At 38.7% G+C, this 20,850-nt stretch overlaps 1 protein-coding gene across 5 annotated transcripts in view; it reads right to left on the minus strand.

The window, feature by feature from the left end:
* The window catches only part of exd (extradenticle), a 145,990-nt gene that overhangs the window by 115,280 nt on the left and 9,860 nt on the right, over positions 1-20,850 (minus strand). For all 5 annotated transcript variants that reach the window (XR_010518765.1, XM_065237016.1, XM_065236999.1 and 2 more), the window contains exon 2: positions 5,343-5,588. Coding sequence is in view for 4 of the 5 variants with exons in the window: in XM_065237016.1 (XP_065093088.1) it covers positions 5,343-5,583 (241 nt within the window). In the remaining variant the exon portion in view is untranslated. The remainder of the gene's footprint in view (positions 1-5,342; positions 5,589-20,850) is intronic.

Raw genomic sequence — 20,850 nt, forward strand, 5'->3', positions numbered from 1 at the left:
TAACAATAATGTTTATTTACTTTGCTTATTTGGTACCCCACTTGAAAGATCTATTGGTACTTCTGGCTTCAATCTTCGCGGGACTTTTAAGCTGGGTTTAGGCTAGGCAAGTCAAATGATCAACTCAGTTGAATTCAATTGGATGGAAAAGTTGAGCCTGTTTCAACTTTTTTTTTTCAATTCAAGTGAGTTAATCAAGTCAGTTGAATGGCATGGCTTACGTTTACACGTTCAATTCCCGTTCAAGTCAGTTGAATTCAGCCCTTGCCCTGTCTAAACCCAGCTTTATTATAACATTGACTCTGGGTCAAACGACACAAGCCAAACTTCAAATCATATGTTGCCTACCAGAAACTCAACCAGATTGTGGCGGCCATTTGCGCTCGTAAAGTGCTGGATATGGGATATATGTAGAAGAAATTTCAGGTCGGAACTTCTTGGAATTTGGTGGAATGGTTCATTTTAGAACAGATGTAATTTTTGAATGTATGTGTAAACGAGTTGTTGATTTAATAGACTTCTCTGACGTTTATGAATTGCACAAGTATTAGTGCAGAATTTTGAGTGAATTCAAAGGTTTTCTTGCACTGATACACAGCAAAAAAATAATTTTGATATCACATCAAAGTGGATGCACTACAATCATGTCGAAAATTTCATGTAATTTTTATGACCACATAAATAAACAAATGCAGTAAAAGCAGCGTAATGTCAGTTCATGCATTGTATTAATGATAATTTTGTCCTTTTTAGCAAGTAATATTACACCATATTTTCGACATGATTGTAGTGCATCCACTTTGACGTGATATCAAAATTATTTTTTTGCTGTGTACTTATAATTTACCCCAAGTTCTGCACTAATACTTGCGCATTTCACAAACGTCAGAGAAGTCTATATACCGTTGGGCTGTATCAAATCATTTGGAATATTTGTTGTATCAGCAAAATATCTTAGATGCTCCAAAATGCCCGGAGTTCTGATTATAAAGTTTTCCACGTTGGTTCGACTTTATGAATCCGTAGGAGCTTCATTATAAGATTATAACAGTAGTTCGGACATCTACGACTATAAAAACATATCTTAGGTTCTCCTAACCGTCCTGAAGTAAAAATTTTGAAGTTAAACAGGCTCACAAAATTTTCACGATTTTCCGACTGTATGTACGAATCTGTAGATCTACGTGAGTATTTACCGTATGCGTGATAATGTTTGCATCATCGTACAAATAAAGTTTCCGTTTTACCTGTGCATACAATGCCTTGGTCATACCGTAGTAGGCTGTGTATAAAAGAAAATGATTTACTTAGTTTGACAGTTGCACCATGACGAAGTGGCAGCGTATTCGTGATTTGACCTACGCGCAAATGTCGCAAAAAGACATTTCAATCGCCGTGGGAGTGTCCCGGTGGACCGTCAAAAGGGTTGTAGACCGAGAAAAGAAAGGACAACTATCCGCGAAGGTGGCCACAGGTCGTCCGAGGTCAGCTCGGGTTCCGAGGGCTATCGCTGCTATCAAAAGGAAGAATCGGGTGAATCCAGTGCGTTCAATAAGGAAAATGGCAAAGGAACACGGGATCAGTGACATTACGGCACGGAAGATTGTAAAGGAGGATTGCGGGGCGAAGTCGAGGGCACGGAAAAAAAACCAACCGCATCCGGGAGCTACGAGTCGAACGACGCAGGAAAATCTTGAACTTCCTTAAGCGAAAAAATCCGGTAATCCTGTTCACCGACGAGAGCATGTTTACCGTCGATCCCGTATCGAATTCCAGAACCGACCGGTATATTAGTTCTCTTCCGGTAAAAGACGTGGCCGACGAGCACAAGAACGTGTATCTGACCAAGCATCCTGCTAGCGTTATGGTGTTTGGATTGGTGGCTTCCGATGGCAAAAAAATGGACCCAGTGTTCATTCCAGAAGGTGACAAGGTCAACACGCAGGTCTACATCGGGATTTTAAGTAAGTATGTTCTTCCGTGGATCAAAGAACAGTACGGTCCGAAGCCAAATGTTGTATTTCAACAAGATGGGGCTCCGTGCCACACATCTTCCGTTCTGGGCGAAGGATATGTGGCCGCCATCTAGCCCCGATCTTAATCCGCTGGATTACTCAATGTGGCACGTCATGAAGGCCAAGGCCTGTTCTAAACGCCACCCGAGTACAGCAAGCCTCAGACAAACATTGATCCGTACCTGGAGAGAAATGGATCCAGACTACATTATTAGAACCTGCCGTGCATTCCGGAAGCGCGTGGAGGCCGTAATTGCAGCCAGTGGAAACTCGATCGATGATTAACATAGTTTAAGACTCTGAGAAACATCCCCCCTTTGAATAAATAAAAAAAAGACATTACTCAATGGTGCAAACATTATCACGCATACGGTATCACAATATGTAATATAGGATGTCCCAGAAAGAACATATAAGCACACTTTCAACTCGGCGCCATTTCTACCCCGATGAAGTTTATCAGCTGATCATCGTTGTGTGTTGTTGTTTACTTATTACTCATCAAGTTTGTGTGCACAAAGTGCATTTTTTTTTTACAAAATCATCAAAATGCGAGGCATTTCCCCGGAAAAGCACAAACACATCGTGCACAAATGGTGCACTATCCCCAACCTATCAGTGAGGAAGTTGGCAAAAAAGGAGAAGTAAAAATTGGAGCAGTCCAAACCACCATTAGGAAGTTCGGTGAAGAAGTTACCTTCGAGGACACATCAAAATCTGGCCGTAAACCGGGACCGGTGAACCGAAAAGTGGACTAAAAAGTGCCTCTGTTCGAGATTTGGCAAGGCAAGGCAAGGAACGTGCTGAAACCGTTCAAGAAGCCGAAACGAAGTGAGAAATAAGCCGCATCCGTCAAACCGAGGGGTCGAAAGCTATATGATAGCCTGCTTGGCGAATTGGCGTGTGTTATCATGGACGATGAAACATACGTCAAAATTGACTACAAGACACTTCCGGAAGACCAATACTACACAGTCCGTGGTGATCAGGAAGTTGACGATGCTGATAAGTCAATTTTTTACCGATAAATTTAGTAAGAAGGCCATGGTTTGGCAAGCGAGACGTGAGTGTGGCAAGCTGTCTAAGTGTTTGCATCGGCGTCTGCGACCCATGATCCATCAACATGATGGCCCAGTACTATTTTGTTCCGATTTTTGTCAATGCACCACTCGAAAGACATGGTAGCTTAGTACAAAGCAAACAATGTGCGATACGCGCCAAAAGAGAAGAATCCTCCGTATAGTCCGGAGACCCGGTCAATCGAAACTTGTTGGGTCTTTTCCAAGGGATATCTACGGAAACACTTTAAGGCAGTGAATTCAACCGAATAATTTGAAAAAGACTGGACAAAAGTAGCCATGGGTAGCTTCAGATTAAAATCGCATTGACATACGATTAAAGGAACTGCGGATTATTTTCATCCAACCCAAAGAGAATACTGTAGAGAACATATATATGTAATAAAAATATGAGTTCATTAAAATAACGTTGTTTTATTCCAATAATAAACTGTGCTTATACTTTCTGGGACACCCTATACATATTGTTGTATTGTACACTCAAAAAATTCCACACGTCATCATCATGTGTCTCTCACTTAATTTTGCGCATATTGTGAAACACATCCATTTCATGTGTGAATTTTATGCTATGAACCATGCCCGAACACTATGGATTTGAATTGTGACACACTTGGATTCTATGTCCCTCATATGGTGATATCAATAGCTTTGCACAACATAGTTCAATATTCTACAATATTCTACTTTATCGACTTCTACTTTACCGACTCTAAAAATGAATCGACAAATATATAAACAAAACTGCCAAAGGCCAGATCTGTCACATATCTTTTTAATGGATCTGATTTGGGATTCGATCATGGACTGTTGGGGTGAGCTGCTGCCGGAGTCTTCGTTCGATCTCACTGTGCCACGGTTGTCATCATATATGTGGCGGGTTGATAGGATAAAGTCACAACTCTTGTTTTCGATGTTTACCTTTCTGAGCAAGCAATTCACATCGTATTGAAATGCAAAACACTTTAAATCCATCTGTTTTGAACAGTAGTGTGATTCAATCTGCTATACACTTGAATATATAGTGAATGATTTTCAACATTTCAAAGTTTGAAACACCAGAAATTAACGTGTATAACACATTGAACTAAGGTGAAATACACTTAAAGTAAATGTGATTGTGCATTTAAAAAATCAAGTGTTTAAACACTTCGATCAAACGTGTGCAATTTTTTGAGTGTATGTCAAGACAGACTAAACGAATTCGAAGGGCATCGTAAAGCTTTAACATAACTCTTGCAGTGACAACATATCATAGGTTATCCAAATCATAAAGGTGTTTAGATCAAATTAAGCCATTCAGAAATTCTCTCATTACTATCAGGATGATCATGAATCATCAGTCAGTCCTTCAGATATTTTCTAATCATTTTAGGATGATCAGGAATCATTCTTTGGGGCGACCCCGGCGTAGTGGTTAGCATCCATACAAAGTCACTAAATCAAATATCACCCCCGGAAAAGTCACGAATGACCTAGTGACAAAAAAAGGGAATCATTCTGCAGGACTACATCTGAAAAAAAAAAAATCGAACGATGCCGTATCTCCTAGGTATCTTATATATATAGAGTTTTAAACTTTGACTAATTATAAATCCATGTGGCAAATTCGGTTTCGTTTTGTTTTCAAATTCTGGCAAAATGAAGGTAGGTACATTCTTTGCTGATCAATGTTGCTCACTGATGATAAATTATTTGCAGGCCGTAAAGTTCCGGTAGCCACTAAAAGGCACGTATAATTTCCACGGCAACACTATTATTCAATAGTTTTCACGTTCATTGCCATTGATCGATTGGAAAGGAATTCCTACTTTCTCACGTCATCGCCAGTTTGATTAGATAAAAGTGTATCAAGCAGTGTCAAACAGAACGGCGTGCGGACGACGACGCCGACGACGAGTGGAAATGTTAACAAAAGCTAGAGATAAAGCAAACATTTTTCCACTGCTAGCCTCGATGGCGCACCTTATATCCCTGAACTACCGACCTGACAGCTTTAGTCCGAATGTTTAAAAATAAATAGAGAAGCGAGTCAGAAAAACTCGCCTCGGTTAGATAAGGCAAAATAGCATTCGTATCATATTTGTCTCCTACGCTTTCGGGAGCTACGCATTTGTATAAACATATAGGTATATGTACAACCGAAAAAAGGGAACCCCTGGTGATAAGATTCTCCCGTATCGCACTCTGTTGCTACAAGAAACAAATACCGAAAAAAAAACCTTCGCAACATGACTTTTCCACTAACCTGTTTTCTCTTTGATCTCACACAGCACCGCAAACAGGACTGGCTTCATTCTGTGACAGTTGAGTGTGTGCTTTCGTGCTTGGGCTTCGTCCAGCGATTGGTCCGTGATGTTCATGATCTGTTGTAGGATCTCGCCAATGTCCTGCTTGCGGGGGTCGTTATCTACCGATTGGCCATCGGGCATGCCATAGTTCGGTGGCATCAAGCCACCGTGGCTCATCATCCGGTTGGGGTCCTCCATTTAGACTGCGGAGTTGAAGAATTACTTTCGTTATTTGAAATTCTTATGTATAAGATTTTTGATTTTTGAAAATGGTACGGTTAGCATTGGTAACGATCACAAAATAAGAAACAGTTATCTTTTATTTTTTCTTTAAGTTCATATGTAGTAATGCATTGCCCGTCATCAATAAAATACTTGAGCAAACTTTCATCGCCCCAATCGGAATATTAATTATATATATGTAAACAGTACTAAATCATTTCGCCGATTCGAACCACGCAGATAGGGAAATAGGCATTTCCACGGGTAGACAGTTAGAATCGCTTATCTACAATTAGGGCCTGAATATCAATCAACCCGCCCAGCATAAGTAAATTCATTGCACATACATATATCTCAACAGCGGTTACCCGCTCGCTCGCCCACGGAAAGAACGCTGAATGAAAAAATCGTTTTGTCCGGCGCTGACAGATAAATTACATCCATCAATTACGTCCAGCAATTAGCATTTACGTAAGCCGTCGGAATCGGAACTCGGCCGTGCCCGCTCCTCGGACTGACATGCCCTATAATAAATACAACTTCTCATCTCATTATAATAATTAAATCTGCTCAGTTCCAATCCGAAGAATAAACGCGCTAATATAGTTTCTCATAATGTACCACACCGGTCCATTTGCCTTACCATCCGTGTACGCTTGATGATACTTTCAAATCGCGTCAATGTACCGTTAAGTGTACGATCGTCTCTAAATTGCCCTTCATCATAACGCAAGCCTAACACACATAGGCATAGAAGAGCCAGCCAGCCAGCCAGCTAGCAGCAGGTACATCTTTCCCACTTTATTAATTTCGATGCTCCGCTCTTCCCAGGTTTATCCGCATGGGTGGGGAATCGTTTGCTGTCGGTGTGTTGTTTTCCTCCCGCTAAATTGGATTACAAAACTTAGACCCGGCTTAACCCATTAGAACGATGGGACTTTGGAACAATCTGCAGGCGGGCAACATGGTGCGTGTGTTTTTTATTTATTGGCTTTAAACTTTTGTGAGCTGAATTCTCAGCACGTTCTCGGTTACCTGTTCTTTGACAGTGGTTCAGTAGAGACGAAAATGGGGTAAATTTTAAGATTTTACAATCTAGTAGTTTGATGGTTCTGCATTATAATGCTGTACGTTGGGATTCAAAGGAGTAGCTTTAACGGTGTCTTGTATTGAACAAAGTTGTAGATAATTATTAAATAAACTACTTTGTCACTAACCCTCTCATCTTTTTGGTTTATGAGATATTTGACGCTGTCTGTTTTTGTGTATGTTTCGAAAACCATAATAGTTAGAGGGCTCTAATGTTCTACAAGTATTTATAAATCAAAGTACACAGCTTTGTTGTAGGCGACAAATCTCTATTTATAACCGCATGCAGGCGAAGTAGCTTGGCAAATAAGGTCCATTATCTAGATTCTCATAGACATAAATAAAAAAGCAATATTTTAAAAACTTCTTAACTCTTCCAGGGATATATATTTCATTATCTATTGCAGGGTGGCAAGTGAATTTTGAAATTTTTCCTGGTTTTCCTGGTCAATGATTTAAAAATTTCCTTGTTTTAAACGATTAAGGATCTTATTTAGCGGAATTTTGATTACAACATGATTTCAAAATCATATGATTAAAAGATTTCATAAACAACGCTGGTTTAATAACTCTTATTATTAAAAAGACTGACTGCTGCAGTTCATAGAAACACCCTGAAGTTCGTTGAACTTCCCTGAAGCGTTAAGGTCTTTCCTGAAGGGTTCATTGAAGTTTATACTGCCTGAATTTCATGGGACTTCTCCGAAGTTCGAAGGACTTTTTTTAAGATCTTAGGACTTCCCTGAAGTTCGGAGTTTTTTTTTAAATTCATAGGAATGTCTTAAATATCGTAGAAGTACCACGAAGTTCGTAAGACTTCCTTCAAGTTAGAAGAACTTTCTCGAAGATCTGAGGACTTCCCTGAAGTTTGAAGGACTTAACTGAATATATGAGGCCCCTAAATTTATAAGAGCTTCCCTGAAGTTCATAAGGCTTTAAATATCGAAGGGTTTTCCAAAAGTTTGTGGGTCTTTCCTTAATTTCTTGGAAATTCCCTGAAGTTTGGAGAGCTCCCATTAACTTCGTAGGACTACCTGTAGTGCAATCGACTTCTCGGAAGTTCTAGGAACTTTTTTGAGCTTGGAGAACTATGTTAAGTTCAGAGGACTTCCCAAGAGTATTGAAGACTTCTCTGAAGCTCGGAAAAAATCCATAAGTGTCATAGGATTATCCTTAAGTTATAAGCAATGCCTAAATGTCGTAGAAGTTACATTAAATCTGTAGAAAATTCTGTAAAATTCGTAGTTATTCCCTAAAGATTAAAGGACTTCCCTGAAGTTCGTAAGACTTCTCTGAAATTTGTAGAACTTGCATGAAGTTCGAAGGCCTTATCTGAAGTTTTTAGAAATAGAACTTTCTTATTGAACACGTTGAACAGGTACTTCAAAATAGTTACGAGTCGGCACTGCTTAAGTCTGCTATCAATTAAGCACAAATCATACATGCAATTGATTCGAGAAAAAAAATTAAATTAAAAATAAATACAAAATATATTTACTAAATTCTCAGGATAAATTTTGTTCATCAATGTTTAGCTGTGTGAAAGATTTAGCTTGAACAAAATGGTTAGTTTTGACCTGATTATAAAAAGAAACTTTGACATACATAAAATTTAAAACGTATTTAAATTATACAAACAAGATTATTTTTCTGGTGGACTTATGAAATTCGATTTTTCCTGGTGAAAATAAATTCCCGAATTTTTCCCGGTTTTTCTGGTTCACTTGCCACCCTGCTATTGGACACTGATTGTTTACTCTCGTCACTGGCGTCGGGCTATACCCGGTTTAAAATCTAACGGCGGTGATGACAAATATCCCTCTTTAGTACCAAACGAGAACAACTACATTAATTTTAGTAGTAAATCGTTCATTGTTCATTGAATTCGTATACTGATGTTGTCTTTTATGTATTTTGTTTAAAATGGTGTTTTGTTTATTTGTTGAAAAGCTGCAATTAATTTCCTGTACTTTTGTTTTATTCTTTGTTGTTGGTATTTAAGGACAACATTGTAATAAGTTTTAAGCATTATTCAAACAAACTCCGAGCAGGGAGCCCGCTATCTTCAGCACCAAAATCCGTACTCATCGTGGAGTCAGATCTGAGCTGTGCGATTCCCTTCGGGCTCGAGGTAGACAACCTAATGTTCCAGTTCGGGATATTTTGGCTAGACGTGATCTGGAGTTTATGAAACTCATATATGTTTACTTTAAGAATACTAACCTTAGATTGTAAGTTTGATTAACCTTGTGTTTAGTTTGTGTATTGTGCGTGTAGTTTTTTTTTAAATGTTTGTTTTCAAGATGAATAGAAATAAGTTCATGTTTTAGGATTAATTAAATATTTGTATAATAAATCATATTTCAAACCTCCTTCTCCCTTTCCCCATCCAAAAAAATGTAAATCTCCACTAACCTCGAGACGACCGCGAGTAATCGGTTCAATTCCTTTAACTCTAGATTTAAGACATTAATCATGTATAATGCAAATGATAAGTCGGCTCTGTAAAGTGTATTCGATTAAGCCTCTACAAATAAATTAATATATAAAAAAAAATCCGTACACAACTCACTGCATTATATGCGCGCTATTCCGTGTATGTATGGGAAGACGAAACTAAATACCGTGAACCCTCGGTAATCTGACCGTTTTTAATCTGAAAATCTCTTAGCACGTCGTTTAAACTAAAAATTGCTCAAACATGGAATGAAGTAAAGTGAAATGGAATAATCCAAAACGGAACGGAGAATAAAAACAAACCAGCAAATAAGTTTACCAGAAACCCACTTTTCTGATGATCATAGGATTAGAGGTTCAAATTAAAAATTAAACCCGTTAATATGCACAATGTGTCGTTCAGATTAACGAGGGTCCACGGTAGACTAGTTACGGTAAGTTCGTGTTTTTTGGGCGCTCATTTTACCTCATGTTCCTGCATGGGGTTGCAGAGTTGTATTTAAATGAGTTTAATAATCTGTTTAGTTAGTAAATATTAGTAGAAGCTACCAATTAAGTTTCCACAGTCAATGTCAAATATGTATAAAAGTAGATTCTTAACATACTTTTGAAAAACAATGTTTACGGTGTATAAAACTCACAGAATGATGTTTACACTAGTTTAAGGCAAAAGGGGACATCATTATTTTTTGGAAATTCAAAAGCAGTTTTTTTTTTTTTAATAAATTTTAAACTTTAAAAAAAAACCCCAGATTGGTTTGAGGACATACCTCAAATCTCCTCATATATCAATGTATGAGGTAGGTAAAGGAGTGCGCGTTTGATTAGTATTGTCGCATTAATAGATCTTCGCTGAATTTCAACTTCTGTTCAATTTTAACACTGCCGTACTCTAGCGGAACTACCCAACAAACATTGGAAGCAGAATATGAGCTTATTCCGGCAAACATATGCTTCTTCAACTAATAAATTACTTATTCAGCCTTTAATTAGCACAAATTGTTTTTTGGGTATCCATCTATCCTCTTCAAAAGTTTCTCTATCTAATAAATTATGGCACTAAAGCTTCATGTTGATTTTAGTTTAGCATTTCCTCCCAACTCTGAAAATCGCAAACTTCACGTATGAAGTATTCTGACAATCAAATGGAACATGTAACGAAATTATGAATGATTTTGAACGTTAATAACTCAGCTGCTCCTGGACCAATTTCAATAACTTTATAACCAATCGATCAGAAATATTTCTACGCATCGATAACAATGCTTCAGACTGTTGATTTTCAACAAGAAACTATTGAAAAGGTGGTAATTGTCTACCATTATCCGAGAGCGTCGAAATAAATAACAAATCCACCAATTACGTACATGCATATGCTGCTTCCCCAACACAGTCATCAGAGAATTGTTTCTAGACAAAACATGTCGATGTAGCATTGCTGCTTCGCCAACAATGTCATCAGAGAGTCGTTAGTAAGCGTAGCAAGTCGAAGTGGTATTCGCCTCCGATCTTCGGGCGTGTGCGAATAGGGAAGATGCAATTGCGTAACATTTTTCACACTCACCGCCATATTCAGAACCACACGCCTCCAACGACCACACAAAATGCTCTCCAGAGTTGTAATCTTGAAACCAAACTTGTAAGCAGGGGTGCAAGTGATTTTGATCGATTCTCTTCGTCTACTTTCTGTTTCATTCATAACTCGACGTTACATTCATTGATACGTTTGTTGTTCTGGATGATAAAAGAGCATAGCAGACATAGTGCGACATAGGGTAGTGAAGCCATGGTCATCAAAAGAGGAAATCTATGAAGAGAACTTTCACCCCTCTGCTTCTAAGACCCTTAATTCAGTCGTCGCCATAGCAATGAAAACTACCCGAGTAACATAAATTCATAGAATTATGTTGAGAAAACTGCTATACAACCAAAACTAGTCATACACAGGTTGTATAAACTGGTATAGAACATGTGTGTTGCTTGGGTAGCATCGCACCGCTTTTGGTCCTTGGGTTACACTTGCTGGTTGCAATTCTGCTGTTCGACATTTTTGAAGGATCACCAAAAAAAAACATGAAATTACACTATTTTCTAGGGATGCCTAAAAGTTCAATTATTCGATTAACGATTAATCGTAAAGATTTTCCCAGCTATTCGATTAAATTTTTCTCGAATTTTCAATTGTTCGAGCCCGTAACTGGCAAAATAAATAAAAGTACTAACTAATCTGAACATACATAGAGCATTCTGGAGCAGGTTCCCGTAGGGCCTCTAGTGGCCATAAAAGTGTTTGGGAAGAAACCCCTACAATATGGGTATCAAAATTCATGAATTTACAACAGGAGACTATGCCCCATGCCATTCTTTCGTCATCTAAATATCAGGGGAAGCTTCCTATAGAGAGAGAAAGATTAGTAATTTCCATTTAATTCCACTACCTTATTTGCTTATCCTTGACAGATACGCGTATTGCGTTTACAATGTGCAGACTGTTGTGTCTTTCCGGATATTTCAAAACTTTCTTTTGGCATCTCTGAAGTAAAGAATAACTCATTGATCTTGCTCCACTAAAGCCAATCACAAGACTGCCTTTTATTTTTTATTTCTCTGTTTCCCTCCCAATACAATCATTCTCTTCCCGCTTTTGTCTCCCTCTCTATTACTCCTTTGTCGACTTCTCAGTCTCTCTACTTCTCTCCCTCGTATTATTCAGCTATTTAAAAACCCTTTCAATCCCATTAAAATCTTTCTCACTACCTCTCATCATCATCATCGAGTCTGCTGGAAATTCATGAATTACGATACCCATATTGTAGGGGTCAATCCATCGGATGATCACAAAATTATCATAAACAATATACTGCTGTAAATTCATGACTATTGATACCCATATTGTCGGGGTTTCTTCCTTAACACTTCTATGGCCTCAAGAGGCCCCACGGAAGCCTGCTCCGGAATGGCCGTTTCGGGGACATTCCATCGAATGATCACAAAATGATGATAAACAGTCTCCTGCTGAAAATTCATGAATTTTGATACTCATATTGTAGGGGTTTCTTCACAAAGACTTCTATGGCCACTAGAAGCCCTACGGGAACCTGCTCCTGAATGGGTGTTTCGAGGACAATCCGTCGCCTGCTGTAAATTCATGAATTATGATATTGCAGGAATTTCTTCCCAAACACTTCTATGGCCACCAGAGGCCCTACGAGAACTTACTCCGAAATGGCCGTTCTGGGGATAGACCTTAAACTGTTCCTCGAGTGAGCTGAAATTGTTTCTTGATGGAGATTCTGATACTTTGATCTCGATTCCTTCGAAATTCTACCGAAAGTGGCAAGAAAATGCTTAGTTCTGGAATATCATACAGGGAATCCGGATTTTCTGGAATCAGACGATTCCGGATGGACATTGTTTTTTTTTTCCTTTGATTTGTTTTCCGTCGATCTTGTTTTCCGTGCTGAGCACCAATGCTACCGACGCCAGGAAGGCACCTCCCACACCTCGACCCTACCTATCGACCCAGAACCGGGGACCAACGGCTTTACTTCCCTTCCGAAGGAAGGCGTGATCAGAGATGTTATGCCTCAGAACATCCCGGCGGCGCCGACTGGGATTGAAAACAGGCCTGCTGGGGTGAGAGGTAATCACGCTCACCACTACACCACCGGCGCCGCTATGGACATTGTTGGCAATGTTCAGAAACAGGGTAAGTTTCTGAATCTAATGGTGCCAAAAGATTCAAAATCGGTCAAAATTATCCACAGTAGCAAGTATTTCAATTTTGTGGGTACTCGTCATGCTCTAACGGAACTATCAACTCTATACTTTCATCTCCTCTTCTATCGTATAAAATGACCACTTAAAGTTTGATAATTGACGTTAAGCATATCCAACTACAAGAGTTTACTTTACTTGCTCCATAAGAAAAGCACTGGAAAGGAAAGTAACTCTTTTTATTCAAACGGCCTATTTTCTCGGAAAAGCGCAAACAGATCTTGCACAAATAGCACATTGTGCAATGTTGCTCAGGAATTGGTGAAAATGGAGAAAGTATCGAATCAGTCCGAACTGCCATCCGGAAGTTTTGAAAGGAAGTTACCTGTCAGTTACATATTGCCAAAACTTCCAACGTTAGAAACGTTCAAAAGACACTCAAGAAGTAGAAGAAACCACAATGGAGTCAAAAACAGGCCGCATTCATCAAACCGAAGGTTTTGTTGTTATATCATAGAATGTTGTGTGGCACATAACATATGGAACATCATGCAAAATAACTGATAAAAAGATGGCCCCTTTTTGTGTTGCCTCAGCGGTATAACTGGTATAGTTGGCCATCGAACTGTCAAAATAAAATTTTCATTATATCGACACTGAGCGTTCACAAGGACCAATGTTGAAAACGTAAACAATGGTTTCTTTCGTAAATTTCTCGTAGTTCAAAGTCAATTCATGTAAGCCCCCAATTCTATCAGCTAGGTGGACTACATAATCTACATAATCATTGTGGTGGTTTACTTGAGTGGTTTTTCATTCTCTAGAAATTCGTGGAAAAAGTAATTGTTTACGTTTTGCGACATTGGCTCTTATGAAAGAGAAGCAGATATATGGTTGCATGCTCAGTAAGCATTGACGTTTTTCGACGACTCTGCATTGCAACTCTTTACTCCTATGGTAAAATCCCATAAACATATGTCAATCTGTGCAGGAAATCTTGCGAACTTTGTATTATCTTTTCACTTTACCATAGTACCAGTGAAGCGTCGTCTCTTCACGCAAAGCTTGACAGTATATTATAGGATTTTCATAGGAGTGAAAGGGTATGGAAATGTCCACCATAGTTCACGCAAGGACTGACGTTTACTGATGAGAATTTACCATAGGAGTAAATAGTTACAGATAGGCCGAAAAGGCGATTTGTATATTATCAAGGTAATGCGCAATGAGATATATATACAGGAGTGGCACATGATAGTGTTTGTTTGTGTTTGAGAGCAATACTACGAAACATTTTCGGAGATGAAAAGTGGTGACGACACAACAACCAGCTCTCCGAACAAAAATCGTGATTGTGACGTCGCAACTTTATTGTCTCCGGTGCCTGAAGCTTCGGGTACACGGGACCACACTACCACTCATAAAGTTTTCCCCGCTTACTAATACATTCGTAAGAGGCACTGCCTCACCTATATGTAAAGCACATAGGGTAATGCGGCTATTCTTTTTTCGACTTGCTCTACAGGGGCTTATCAAAGGATTTTTTAACTAGTATTTCCAAGTCGGTCAGAAGCGAATCAAAAGCGTTATTAACCAGTAATATTTTTCACTGTGCTTTTAGTAAGTCAACTTATGATTTCAGCACGAAATATTCTGTTGATGCATATTAAGGTTTAAATTAAAAAAAGTCGAAATTTTTCTGAAAAATAAGAAATAAAACTAGGGTAAGTGTGCCAGTTTTAGGTCCTAGTGGTGCTCGAATCGGCCCTATCCTAAATTCCCACATTCATCAGGTTTAAATTACACATTTTTGTATTATTTTCAATTTTTTACGATGCTTAATCTTTATAGGAAAAATAACCCTTCCTGGTAACTTTGAGACAGCTAGCTGGGAGTCCTCGCCTGGGACCTTATAAGTGGTCGAACAAAGTTTGTTAGGATCCTGTTTCGCCCCTCCTCTCCCTTTTAGATCAATATTTCCACGTTTTTTAGTACAAAGTAATTGGAGTAGATCTTTGTGAAACCCCATCGAGCAAAAGTTTAAAATTGGCCACAGTTGAGAAACATATGGAGGGTTGAATCCTTGGGTAATACAGGTATCGAAGCACTCGATTTGATTTTTCGTCCTGCTTGCGAAATTCTTGCGAAGGGAACGATGGTCAGCTCAAAACACTGCATATTTTCAACTTAAACCGGGCCACTGGTTGCAAAATTATGCTGCTTCTCTCTGGACTTAAAAAATGTATGCAGTAAAGTACTAATTTGCGCAGTCATATTTTTCCTCCTACGAATCCAAATGAATTCAAAGGTTGATGCAATTGGTTCCAAACAATTAGAAAAAGTTTAACGAAAAAAATGGTACATACATTCTTCTTCTAAGTTTACAGAAATAAAATAGAAAAAATATACAAGCACAAATTTAAAATTAGAATAATTAAACAAGTATTCGCGTGGAGTTTTTGCCACAACTACAGAAAAATAATACGTATCGCTTTCAAAAGTTGACTTTAAATAGTTAACATATGGTTGCTTACAATGGCATTTCAGGATTAATAGTTGGGTGGCAGGTAATCGCATAAAATAACGTATATAAAACTGTCTACTTTTTTAAATGCAAACGTTAATATACGTTTTGCTGTGTGAAGCAAGGTGATAATTTGTCAGATTCAGTTATACGGTTATAAATAAAGGACGTAAATAATTAACAATGAACAAAGACATAAGTTCAGAAGTGCTAGTCATGGAATTATAAACCAAGTTATTATTATTTTAATAGAATTTACCATCCGCTTAATTCTCTTTCTCATTTTACATCTGGTATAATCAATTGACAGATCGATATCTTTCTATACCACTTGAAATCACTGAAATGGGTCGATTTTTGATGATCGAGTTTAACATATGTTATGTGACCAAAGACAAGAGACGAATTCTCCTAACCATCTGGAGGCTCGGGCTATCGAAACCTTGCTAGCCTTGGCCAATGAAAATCTAACCTAAATAAATATGGTCAAAACAATCGGAAAGGACTATGCTGGATACTTTTGGGTAAAGTCAGATGAAAAGTTTGGTCCTTGGACACGATTTCTGGAATCGCAAATAATTTACATCTAATTGTAAGAGAATACTAAAAAAAAAAGAAGTTCCCTAAAAAAGTGTTTTAATTTCAATATCAAACAGTATTTATACTTTCTGGGACACCCTGTAAACGGTAAATCACTGTATTGCATATTTCTTAAAATTTTCTTCATTTTGTACATAATTAAAGTAAACTTTCGCTCGTTGGGCTAAACCTATAGCCCACTTAGTGAAAGGCTTTTGTTAGTTGGGCTGAGCTGTCAAAGCCGAGAATTGGTTTGAGAGATACACCGATTGTTTATTATTATCAAAATCGTTTAGGAACTATCCACTTAACGATAGCCCAACGAGCAAAATTCGATTGTACCAAAATTAAATTAATCCGCTCAGTGATATGTCTACACTTCCACAAAGTGCAAGATTGCCCCTGACATTCTGGCAATAAAAGGTAAAGGAATTTACGAAGCCGTCATTTCCCCTATTTCCAATCATCCAGATCGACAGTGTAACGAAGTTAGTTGAGTTGTTTTGTCTCATCAGCTAGCTACAGCTAGTGAAATCCAAAAGGGGCAACATTTTTTAGAATTTATTAATTCCAAAATTGTACATATTTTAACCACCTATGACAGCTCTCAACCACTGTGGGCGCATGAGAAAGCGTTATCTGGTTGTGCAAAAAGTCAACTGCTTACGCCCGCTTATCGTCCTAATACAACGTGTACTCTGAATGTACCTTTCGGTGTACCTGCCGCCCCGAAGCAATCGTCGAAGAAGATGCTATCAAGAACCTCCGGTCCCTTCGGGGGTCCTTCTATGACGACTACCTGTCTTTGAGTTTGTGCCTCATCTCTGCGCTCGCAGTCCATTGCATTCATACCTCGGTGCGAAATTTGCCCTGCCTTTTCGTGTGACAGCATAAACAAATAAAATATGCTGCTTTATGGCAGTGGGTTTGCTCTAGCGATAAAGTTGAACAGTTTATGAGCACCCCGGTAGCAATACACCTATATCTCCCCAGCACAGCAGCACCTAGTACGGTAGAAGAATAGAGAGGCCCACTGAAGCGCGCGAACCGATGGCGAACCCAAAGTTTTGCCTCAACGCACTCCTCCTGCCAATGATCTGTCGAAATGTAATTTATTGATATAAACAAAGAAAGTGCTACTTCCCGGAGGTATATCTCGTTCCATCTAGCTCGATTTAAATTATTCATCCATTTTGACTAGTTATTTTTCGTTACTCCGCGTTGTGTCGTCACTTGCCGCTTCAGCCTCGACGAGCAAGAGCAAAGTCTACTAACAAACGGAAAGGAGCGGAGAGGAGGCGACTAACGATGAACACTACAAGGGGAATGCCTTGGGAAAGAGGGGAGCGTGAGATGCGAAGAAGAAAAAGTCAAATATATTTATAGGGGAGTACAGGAAACTATCGGCGACGAGTGTGAAAAAAGACACCAACACAGTGACATTTACCGCTCACGCAATCAGGGGCGTGCGCGGTTCGGGTTTAAGGTATGAGAGGATTTTCCTACATTCTTTGTAAGTTTTTCTTACGAGAACCATACTGTGTAGCGAATAATGCCTTGATCGGACTACAGAGTTATAATATAGAGGTAACTCATGTTATAATAATTATCGACATGAAAAATGTCATCAAGATAGGCTTATAACCAATTTGAACTGTCAAAATCGAACCAGTTTTTACTGTTATTGTAAGAAGGAAACAGATAGGAGGTATTGAAATCTGAGTGCAAACTCAACCGTTATTATTTTTCGGGAGCAACTTTATGATTACGAAACAAATGCGTATTGTCTGATTTTTTTTTTATTATTTCTTTCATATCAATTATCTAATCAAAATAAACGAAATTAGCAACATTATTTCATCATATATTTGCTATTGAATCGACTTTTCTTTATTTTTAACTTCTGCATGTTTTTCAAACGATATGAAATGAATTAACTGATTTGCTTAGAATGAATATCATGGCAAACGGGCAATTCGATTGGAAATTCCAGTGTACACAATTTTGTTTCACTTCCATATTAACCGATTAAAAATCTGCACAACACAGCCTGGCACTACTGGGAATTTCCGTTACCAGATCCATTCCGCAAAATTTCCGTTAGGCGCGACGCAGGAAGCGCAATAAGCTTCGTTCTACCGGTACACTTGCAGTGTAGCTGCAATACTTCACGTAACATCGCATGTCAACTACTTACGAGAAAAAAATAACAACTAGGTGCTGTCGTTACAAGAGAGTCATGCACAGCTCATGCACTGATTTGCTTTGTTTACCAACTTGGCACCGAGGGGTGACTACGATGTGTCTTCGCCAGACCTAGGTTATAACTGCTCAGCCTGGCCAGTGTTTAAGTAACTTTTTCGAGCATAAAGATCAAATTTCAGAAAAAAATTGCCTATTCCAGGCATCTCTTTTCTATGTTTATGCATTCCTGTCTATCTTTTGCAAGATATTCTGAACATCCCAGTTTATGATTCTGTCAATTCTTTGGTACAAGCAATGTAAATATTTACCTTATTTGACAAAACCCAGGTAATCATGACGTTTGATTATTGAAAACAATTTGAATGAAGAAAAGAGACCTACTGCTGTCATGATTACCTGGGTTCCCTAATAAAAATTGTATGGTTAATTTGCTTAACGACGTGTTCTGGGTATCATCCAAACCATTTATGGAATAGTTCAATAATTTGGGTTATCGTTCGTTTATGGTTATTTTTTATTAGGGTTTTGTCAAATAAGGTAAATATTTACAATGCTTGTACCAAAAAATTCCGATCTATTCTTTCCATCCCTTCCTTTTTAAATAAAACGCATCTGAATGAGTGGGAAAATTATTTCCAGAAGACCCTATTCATTCCTTTTCTATTCCTATGCATCTCTATTAATGTTTTCGCAAGATATCCTGAACATTCCTGTTTATCCTTCTGTATATTCTAATCTTTTACACTGGAGTCGCTTTTTACGCGGGTGATACGTCCCGCGTAAATTCCGGAATCCGCGTAAAAAAACCGCGTAAAAAGGGACTCTAGTGTATAACGGAAAACCGCGTAAATTATAAAATCCGCGTAAATTCCGAAATCCGCGTGAAAAAAAAAACCGTGTAAATTCCGAAATCCACGTAAAAAAAAAACGTGTAAAAAGCGACTCCAGTGTATTTCCATTCCTCCCGCATGTCATTACAGCGCTGTCAAGTATTTTAGAGCTTTAGAGAGCCTAAATGCCCCTAATTTGGGCCCATACCTAAATTCAGCAATCGACTGAATTTTCAATAGCGGCCAAAAATATCCATTAATACCGTCCCAATGACGCGTTCATCTAAATAAAATTGTTAAATAGCAGATTTTTAGCGATGGGCCAACTTAGATCCATAGGCCAACATTAGAGCCATTTCCCCTATGTGTTTAATTAATTGGATATAGGAATAACTTTTTGGTCATCAAAATTATTTTTCTCGGATCGGTGCGAATGGTACTTTCGACATAATGAAAATTTGCTCTTGTTATGCAGCTTTTCACGTAATGGCGGCCTACGCGGGTTTCAAAATGCAGCGTTAAACATAGTTTTTGACACTTACTGGAGGTTTGACGTATCTCCTCACTCTCTCCCTCTTCTCTGCCTCTCACACCAAAGGGCCTGGGTTCAATCCTAGCCGGTGCCGTCGAGATTTTCTGAGGAATAAAATCTCTGATCGTGGAAGGGAAGTAATGCAGTTGGTCCCCGGTCAATTGTTTGAAGTTCGTTCGCTTTTGCCTGTACCCCGTTGGAAGCAAACAACTAGTGGATATGTCGGTCAGTCCGCATCGTGCTCTCTTGCCGTGCGGATCTATTTGCTTTTTGCTGAAGGAAGTGTTACTACTACCTAAAGCTACAACAAATTTAAACAGCACTTTTCAGTGCTCAACCTGTAAAAATTTTCTACCTTGTTCAACTCTTATTCCTCTTCGATCCTTGTTTGGACCCTACCCGAGGTAATCCTTCTTGGATATCGATTTGGAAAATTCCTCTTCGATCCTTCAGATTCTTATAGTAATCTGCTTGGAAGTCGATTTGGATAAAAATTTACTGCCGCCATGGCGCCTAAACGCAAAAGAAAGGGGCAAACTCTTGACCCCCCTTCTGATGAAATTAATTTGAGTAATTAATTTGATTTGCTCACGGATGATGAGAATGATCCATCATCCAAGAAAAATTCTAGTAAACTTTCCCGGCTTAATGCCAAGAAGGAAAAGATTCCCCCTATTGTGATAACCACTACCGATTTCCATGCTCTTCGCATGGAACTTTTGAATTTCGTGAAAGTTAAGTTTTCACTACAAATTGGACGTCGGGGTGAATGCCGTGTATTGGCTGAAACCTTGGACGGATTTAAATGTCTTCTCAAGTATCTTACTGAGAAGAAGCACAAATTTTTTACTTACGACACCAAAACTGAACGTGTGTTCAAGGTTGTCATGAAAGGACTGCCCAGTGGTGAATCCCTGGATCAGATCAAAGATGAACTGGCAAAATTACTTGGAGTTGTGCCACTCCAAGTAATCAAAATGAAAATGAAATCCCGTCCTGGCGATTCGCGCAACGGGATTTCTAATGATTTTTATTTAGTTCACTTCAAATCTAGTGAACTAAACAACCTTAAGGCCTTAGAAAAAGCTAGCCTTATGCTCCATGTCCGAGTGAAGTGGGAACACTTCAGGAAGACTGGAGGAAATTTCCAAAACCTCACCCAGTGCCGTAAGTGCCAGGGATGGGGTCACGGAACTAAAAATTGCTACATGCCAGCTAAATGCATGAATTGTGGTGATTCCTCTCACGCAAAGGACGACTGTCCTGTGAAGGAAGATCCTAAGAAATTTAAATGTTCAAATTGTGGTGAA

Source organism: Ochlerotatus camptorhynchus, unplaced genomic scaffold, assembly GCF_037179485.1.
Source record: "Ochlerotatus camptorhynchus isolate MF236.1 unplaced genomic scaffold, CSIRO-AGI_Acam_v1.1 ptg000041l, whole genome shotgun sequence".
Classification (NCBI taxonomy): domain Eukaryota; kingdom Metazoa; phylum Arthropoda; class Insecta; order Diptera; family Culicidae; genus Ochlerotatus; species Ochlerotatus camptorhynchus.